This window comes from Protopterus annectens, chromosome 13.part0 (genome assembly GCF_019279795.1).
Source record: "Protopterus annectens isolate FY-2018-M chromosome 13.part0, PAN1.0, whole genome shotgun sequence".
In the NCBI taxonomy this organism is placed as follows: Eukaryota; Metazoa; Chordata; order Ceratodontiformes; family Protopteridae; genus Protopterus; species Protopterus annectens.
Window position 1 is genome coordinate 1,335,430,713 of NC_056747.1, and position 8,863 is coordinate 1,335,439,575.

The following is an 8,863-nucleotide window of genomic DNA, read 5'->3' on the forward strand; positions in this document are numbered from 1 at the left end:
CTCCATTTGAACTTGCAGCCACAGTTGAATTAAAATATGTTTGTTAGAAAACATTGCTTATAGTGGAGGTTACTTCAACATGAAGAGTTTCAGAATTTCACGCCCTTTCTTGTAAGCCCCCTTGTTTGGTTTTCCATAAGGGCAGGGTATCACTGAGAACCAGTACTTCCTTTTTTCCCTAGGTGGCCTCAGAATCCTTGCTGAACCAGTCCGTCAATCTCCCCATTTTTCTAGTAATCCTTCCTTTTTTTCCCAAGATGGCCGCAGAATCCTTGCTGAACCAATCTATCAATTTTCCTGTTTTCTTTCACCATTTTTCTAATGAGTGTACACACTTCATCTAATAGATTGTCATTGACAACTCTGGTTTTATTTGTACTGCAATAAGGACATAAGAAACATTGGCAATTGTTTGTCATTCTCCCCGGCAAAATTGAGTAAAAGAGTTTCTAAAGTAACGTTTTCACGATGGTCATCTGAGTTGCATGTCTTATGTTTATAAGGAAAAGGGTCTGTCTTTGCCTGGCAATGTAAGCTCAGCTCATTCTACTTGGTCAGTTGCTACTTCAACTGCCTTTTTCTCAAAAGTTCCAGTTGATGACATTTGTGTAGCAGCTACTATACCTCACTACAAACTGGATTTGCAGTCTAGATCCTAAGCATCCTCTGGTTCAGCCATCCTCTGGAATATCTTTCCATGAGACCTCTCAAGGTTTGTGGTGGCTGAGGACTCTGGCCCATACATCGAGGATGGACAGAAGAGACAATATTAAATACGAAAGTTATGTACTTACTGTAATGATAGATCCGTGTTGTCTGCTTCCATCTTCCTCAATTTCTCTCCCACCATCCAGATCTCATTTCATATTCTTTTGTTTCTCGAGTGACTGCACTGATCTGTTGACAATCTGTCTACGTACTGTATTCCTGAAGTTCCTCTGTGCATCTTCAAAAAGTATTTCCTTTTTCAGGGGGTGTAATTTCCTTGTTAGAGAAAGTGGGCAAACTCGATCCGAGATAATTCAGTGCAAGGAGGGTATTATACTTTAGGGGAAGAGCCTGAGCTTTGGATCCAAAGTCTGGGAGTGGCCCAAGTCAGATCCAAAGTACCCATACATTGTGCAGGACAGAAGCAGACAATACAGATCTATTGTTATGGTAAGTACATAACTTTCACTTTTTCAACACACTCTGTACAGAAGCTACAGCAGCTGTTTGTTTTGTTTTTCTTTTGACTAAAACTGTTACGTGCACCCTTACCTTAGTTTGCTCGTATTGTTTTTGACTTGAGACAAATATTCCCTGGGGGGCAGACAAATCAGTTTTACTCTATTAGATTCATTAACCAACAGAACACTTGTAGCCTGAATATTTTAGAACATTGGTTCTGAAACTTTGCAAGCTGGACTATCCATTTTGTAAAGGAAATATTTTGGTGGACCTCTATAGGTGGAGGTACACATATGTTATGTTTGGATCAGCCCCCCCCCCCCCATGCAGCCATTTCAGTGTCCCATTACTTGGCTAACCCCCCCCCCCCCCCACCACCACCTCATTGCCATAGACACTGTTCAAAATTCTCAGTGTGTATACTTTCTGCTTTACTTCTACAGTGATTACAGATATTTGGATTTCACTTAAAATTTTTATTTCAAATTTTATAGTAAAAACACTGACAGACATTTGCTAAAGCTAAACAAAGCAATACAGTCTCATAATGAAAACAGACTTAGCATTAAAACTTCTCTGCCTTTGAAACAGCATTAAAACCCACATTAAAAAAATTAATCTGGCCAGTGACAAATTGTTTACCTTTGGGCTGTTTTCTAAGCATAGGTCCCTTGCGAACATTTTTAGGACCATGCAAAAGTTCTTTCATTCACCTTCCTGATTGTATAATTAAAGTTTAAGATACAGTTATTAAACTATACCCCTTGTATAATACAAAACCACTTGGTAGAGCATGTTCTAAATGTATAATTTTGCACATTTTTCCAGTAAACAATGAAACAAACATATGAGCCAGTAATAACAAAACTGCCTTATTTAGAACATTTTAACCATAAACAGGCACTCAAACTTCCGTCATTATCCACCAATATCAGTCAATATGCACAATCTCTGCAGAAGTACAAGTCATCTGAATAATTCCACATTAAAGAGATGTGTAACTAATGAAAAGGATGCTGCTAACAGAACTTTATATTTCAGTGTTTCGTCTACATACAAATTCAGCGCCTGCTTCCCTTGAATAATAAATTGCCTACTTATGTTACATAAAAAAATGGTAAGCTGGTAATATTGCATGGATGGCAAACTGAAAACAAATTCATAGTTTCTAGGCATCTCATTGAAAGGAGGACATATTCAGGACTTCAGCACCCCACACCCTGAAAATACAACACAGTATAAGCAATCCATCTACGTGCTGTGGGAGTAGAACCCAGAGCCTTTTGCATTAGAAAGCAAGTATGCTACCTGTTATGCTACTAACACTGCTTTAAAATTGTATACCACAATACTGATACCAGCTGCTAGCTAGCTAGCTAAAGAAAACAGTTGCACAAAACAAACATATGGGGCAAAAGTCTGGACATTCTGCAAAAACCTGGACAGTTGAGGGGTATGCTACCTATGTCTTTTACACGCACACCATACCTTTCAAAGAAAGATTTGCATTAGTACGAATTTGTGAAGGATATGAAGTCTAAAGCTAAAATGTCTGCCGTTGTTTTCTGACTTAGTCCTAAATGGTTTGCCAGGGATTTGCCAGAAAAACAGAATTTTATGAGAAACAGACTAAAATTATGAGGGAAAAAATCTGGACATTCTGCAAAAACCTTGACACCTGAAGGGGTATGCTACCTACCTCTTAAAACATCTATTTTCCCTCTTACATCCACACACACACACACCATAACTCTCATCCTCTTCAGCAAGAAATATGGGCAAAGCCTGTCATAATGGGTGGGGGGGGGGGGCAGAAGGCTGAAACTAAGGACACATTTTAAATATTGCTTTTACAAACTTAGAAAGACGTTTTGCATTAATATGAATTTTCTGAAGGATATGAAGTCAAAAGCTCAAAGGTCTGCCATTATTTTCTTACTTCAGTTCTAAATGATTTGCCAGGAAAACATAATTTTATGAGAAACAGACCAAATGAGACAAAAATTCTGGACATTCTGCAAAAACCTGGACAGCTGAAGGGTATCCTATCTACCTCTTAAACACACTTCTTTACTTCTTACACACACACACACACACACCAATTGCCTCCCTTCCTCTTACTAACACGCACACACACCTATCTGCCTCCCGCTCTCTCTTACAAACATGCACCTACCTACCTGCACGCCTGCCTACCTCCCTCCCTCTTGTATATATTCACACACACACCTATCCGCCTGCCTCCCTCTTACACACACACACAAAATACCTTTCAACCTCTTCATAAGAAGCATAAGAAATCTGGACAAAGCGTGTCATAATGGGGTGGAGACAGAGGGCTAAAACTTAGGACATATTTTAAATTTTGCTCTTTCAGACTTAGAAAGTTGACAGAATAACAAGTTTTGCATTAGTGTGAATCTTCTGAAGGATATGAAGTCTAAAGCACAACATGTCTACCGTTATTTTCTGACTTCAGTCAAAAACGATTTCCCAGGTGATTTGCCATTTTATGAGAAACCGACCAAACAAGGCAAAAATCTGAGCATACTGCGAAAATCTGGACAGTTGACAGCTATGCTCTCAACTGCCTTGATTTAAAAAAAAAAAAAAAAGAATACCTTCAGGCCAAGGTCTTTTCGACAAGATCGTCTGGATCAGCTCTGTAGTCATTTCTATTAGCAGCGACCAATATAAATCCAGGACCTTACTTGGAGGGAACAGAGCAGTTGTTTAAATTTCCCTCCAAGTCTGAACTGCCAGGCAGAAAATACAGGCCAAGTGAGCAGCTGCTTAGTGTCAGCAGCAGACATGGAAGTTGTTCCTTCTTTCCTTCTCTAAAAACTCAGGGCAAGTAGCTGCTTAGCCATGAATGTGGAAATTAAGCAGCTCAGCTACAGACAGGAAGTCTCTTTTTTTTTTTTTTTTTTTAATAAATTGATGGTGAGCGGAGCAATTCACCCCCCCCCCAGGTCGTTCACGATGCCCAAAATCTAGGTGAGCTTGCGAACCCCTAGAATGTATCATACTGACCCCAGTTTCAGAAACACTGTTTTACAAAATAAGCCTACTAGTTTACAGAAGAGTATGGAGTTCCTTATCCAAACACTGGTAAACCTATTAAAGAAGCTGCATGTATCATCTGATGTTAACATGGTATATAAATAAAGTTCACTTCCTTCAGTAGATATGAAATAATTTACATCAGTATCTTACACTCTAAACTGAATGTATCCTGTTACACAATAAAGTGAAAGTATTGTAAAGGTTTTTAAAGAAAGAGTCAATCAGTACTGCATGAATTGCATGGATAAGGTGTGTCAAAGTTTTTGCAAAGGATTTTGGAAGAGGGAAGTTTGGGATGGTTCATTTGTTGAGGTAAATGTTTGTAACCTGACTGCCAATATGATATCAAGATTACTATTGTCATATTTGTTATTGGTCTTGTTAATTTTTTGGAAAAAGTGGTCAGGCAGTCTTAAAGTAGGATATCAAAAACTATATTGTAGATGTCGGGACAGAGACTATCATAAACTAGTCGATGTGTAACTGTAACATTTACATGCCCAATTCAATTTTCTTTAGCCATATAGTTTATACAGCATAGTGATGGTTGACAAGATGCAGTTTTTGCTGTCCTACCAACAATATACAATTTTTTATAGGTTCATACTAGGCTATCTGCCCTAGGGCATTTATAAGCCTAGCCAGAATGTGTTTGGCTTTCGCCACCCATTTTAAATTTATTTTGCTATGCCCTTTTTCGAGGTTAGTATACTGTGCCTCTGTCTAACAGTGACACAGAAGTGATACCCGGGGTAAACCTACGATCCCCCATCCACTCTTGAAGAGAGTCAATGAGGGACTCTGCCTAACCTGGACTGGGATTTTATTCCAGAGTGAAGGGAGCCTCTGGGTTATGAATCTGTCCCTCCAGCATGTCCTATTTATTTCAGTGCTGAGGTTCAAGTCTCTCGAGTGCGTAGCTCGATGGCATTTGGATTTTCTGAGGTGCAGCATGTCCATTAATTCCGGGTTGGACATGGCTTTATACGTCAGGCACAGATTGCCTCTGAACAGGCGGTATGCCACTGAGTAGAGCTGGAGTTTCTTTAACCGGGCAGCATATGGCATCTGTTTGAGTCCTTTGATCCTCTTGGTGAGGTACTTTTGGGGTCTTTCCAGTTGCTGCAGGTGTCTGGTAAGGTACATCCCAAAAGGGGCATTGTACTCAATTATGGGCCTGATGAGGGATGAGTAAAGAGGCACGATGACGTCCCCTGATCTAGATGTGAATCCCTTCATGATTAGGTGGGCTATATAAAATGTTTTTCTAACCACTTTGGCCACGTGGTTGTCAAATGAGAGATTGCTATCAACTTGGGTCCCCAGGTCCCTAATTACTTTCTCTGTACTTAATGGATTACCACCTATGTGGTAATTTGTGGGCACTTTGTTTTGCCAAAGGGATGACTATACACTTTTTGGCATTTAGCTTGAGGCCATGGCTCTGGCACCAGTTGTCTGTTTCTGTGAGGCCCTTTTGGAGGATGCTTGTGTCGACTGAAGAGTCGATTATGGCGCCCAGTTTGCAGTCATCTGCGAACTTGGTCAGCCACAGTCCTTCCGTGTTGGCCTGTACCTCCGAGAAATATATACCGAACAAGAGAGGTCCCAGGACTGAGCCTTGTGGGACACCACTTGTAACTGGTTTGGAGTCTGACATGGCTCCAGCAATTCTAACCATGTGGGTTCTGTCCTTGAGCCAGTTTGCAATCCATCTAGTGACATATAGGGGTTTATATTTAAGCTGGTGAGCTTATCTATAATGGGGTATTGTATCAAAGGCTTTTGCGAGGTCCAGGTAGGCTGTGTGGACCACCTTCCCCTCGTCAATGGCCTTGGTGACTGTTTCAAAGAAATCAACCAGGTTTAAGAGGCAGGATCTGCACTTAACAAAGCCGAACTGGGTAGGATCCAGTGTTTGTAGGTCCCCAATATCTTTATTTATGAGGTCCATGATGATCCTTTTTATTCATGTAGGTAGATTTAAGTAAGTTTATTACGTTTGTTTCTGTTTCCCATTATTGTAGCACCATAAAGCAATTTTGGGAGAGTCAGACTTTCATTTAAGTTCTTTTTTTTATGACTGGAAATGGATTTGGGACTAAATGATGATGTGCTTCTATTTTTTTATTATGAATGTCTTTTATGGTGAGTTCACATGTTCAAAAGTTAATTTACAATTAGTGGTGATTCTTGGGTATTTTCATTGAGGAACTATATATGTGTTATTAGAATCTTTCATATTAAAAACATTTGAAAGTGATGATTTCTAAACTTGCATACCAAAGAGAATTATTTATTTTATTTGACATTTGTTGACTGGGAAGGTCTGACTAAGCCTGCGCCCTTTTTCAGCAGAGGCCCAGGGAGAAAAGCTTCACAAGGTACACCGTAAAATGTTTACAAACACTACAGTATACATGAGGTAATAGAAACATGCATTATAATGCTTGGGTTCCCACTTGTAGCATGAGAGTTTACAAAAAAGGCAATAAAACAATATGTTAAAGTCATTCATATATCTCCAATACATAAGGACTTCACCATTTAGAGGGGAAGTAATGACAATAACTCAGAGTTTAAGATAAGAGTACAGAAAGTACTGTATAACCTTGTTTTATTAACTGTTACTTAGTTTTGTTTCATCCAGTGTTTGTTTTGTTGAAGGATGCTTAAAATTCTGATTTAAGTTTTGTTTAAAGTTGAGAGTATTATAGGCTAATGTAGTCGTTTGCATATTGCCTCAAGGTGACTACTTGTGAACGTGGTAAAAATCTGTGGTCTTAGTGTGATTCTTATGACACTCTGTTAATGGGGAAGCAGACTGAGAAAACACTTTCCAACTGAAAGACTTAAACCAGTCTGGGGATGTATTATTACATAAAAAAAACAGTTTTAGCTTGTTGAGGAGTATATTATGGTTTACCGTGTCACAGTCATTTACCTCTGATGCTACAGCAACCTGGCAACTCTCAGGAAACCAACTGAGTAAAATTGTCAGGAGGCAAGCTTTTTATCGTGTTTATAGAAACAATTTTAGAATACAGTGTAGCTCAGCACACCAAAATATTAACTGTTATCTGAGCTGATAGTTTATAAAGCTTGAAATTAGTAAGTACTGAAGTATGTAGTAGGTGCATAAACCACACATTTGAGTAACTCAAGGCAGTGTCCAGTCCCAGTTAGCACAGCTTATCCAAGTAAGACTGCTAATCTGAAGATCAGACTGAGGCCATGAGGTAAGTGTACCATTTAAAGATTATATCCCAGTGCAGTATTCATCTGTGCCTTATCTGACTGCAGTTGGTTAGAACATAGATGTAAGATTTCCATGTACCTTCTGCAGAGGTGGAACTGGAGCAGTTGTACTCCAAATGTTTATTATTTATCTTAGCAGGTAAGTGGGCTGGGATAAAAATGGTCCTTTTATTCCAAGCCCTAGATAACAATAATCTAAAATGCAAGTAGTTGCATAATCAGTGAGAGTGAGAGAGAAGTTAGGCATAGTTAAAATGAAACAAATGTGCCTCATTACATAAGTTAGATCAGCAAGACCACCAGATATAACTGCACTGTTATTTAAGTAAATACAATTCTTTCTCCAGTTGCTGACTGGCGTCACTTCAACTCATATCTTTTAAGAATGTTTTTTCAAAGCCACATACAGACAGATTGACTTGTTTGCTGCTTTTTGTGAATTTCCTTGGACTAGGCTGAGATGTAATAGAGGTGTGTACGGATTTGTATTTGCCATATTTGTGAGTGATAGAGATGCTTTGATGTTGGCACTGAAGTTATTAAATTACACTGGACAGTTATTTTTTGGGTTTGACATTTATGACAAAATATTTACATGCATGACAAGTCATTTTATAATGAGCATTTGACAATGTATACTACATAGATAATGTATGTGGTAGTATTAGCTGAAATCGGTACGTTGCCAAAGCTGAGCTAGTTAAAGCATTTATAAGGCATATGCACTAACATTACTGTATCTTTGACAGGTGAATGATTTATCGTGGACTCAGACCCAGCAGCAGCGAGAAGAGGAGGTATTGTCCGATATTAGCTTTGATGTTGAACAGCTTAAACTGCTGGAATAATTCGCCAAAGTCTACATTTTTGATGGAGGAGGATAGAACACCGTTATGCTGCTTTCTTCCTTGGACCTTTGGTTCTGGCTGTAATCTCAGTAAAGAGGCTCCCAGCTGAAGTCCTGTGTGAAATAAAGCCCCATCTGAAAGCTTTGTTCAAAAACGTTATTTGTTCTAGTGTTTTGTTTCAGAATCAAAACTGTATGTTTTCAGTACCATTTCTATAACTGCGGTTACCAGAGTATTGTTCAAAGAGGTTTTTTTAAGAATCAGGAAAAAGGATGCACGCTATATGAGTAAATAGCAGAATAGTAATTTGTGATGTAGAGTACTTTTGTCCATTTTTTATGCATTTGTGTTTTAATTCTTGTTTTCAACATTTCTGCAGCACTTGGCCTCTACAGTCCTACCTGGCTACTGATATAGTGTTGTATACTTTGCTAGTCTTAGCCAGTTGACAAAAGGTAAAGAAATAGACAGAAGTCACAGCTGTCATTTTGTTTATGGCATCCCTGTTTAACAGATGATTG

At 38.9% G+C, this 8,863-nt stretch overlaps 1 protein-coding gene across 1 annotated transcript in view; it reads left to right on the plus strand.

Moving 5' to 3' along the window:
- The window catches only part of RDM1 (RAD52 motif containing 1), a 502,099-nt gene extending 493,598 nt beyond the window's left edge, over positions 1 to 8,501 (plus strand). Inside the window, exon 6 of the mRNA XM_044055362.1 lies at positions 8,244 to 8,501. Within this exon, the coding sequence (XP_043911297.1) occupies positions 8,244 to 8,251 (8 nt within the window). The 3' untranslated portion in view covers positions 8,252 to 8,501. The remainder of the gene's footprint in view (positions 1 to 8,243) is intronic.
- The last annotated feature ends 362 nt before the right edge of the window (positions 8,502 to 8,863 follow it).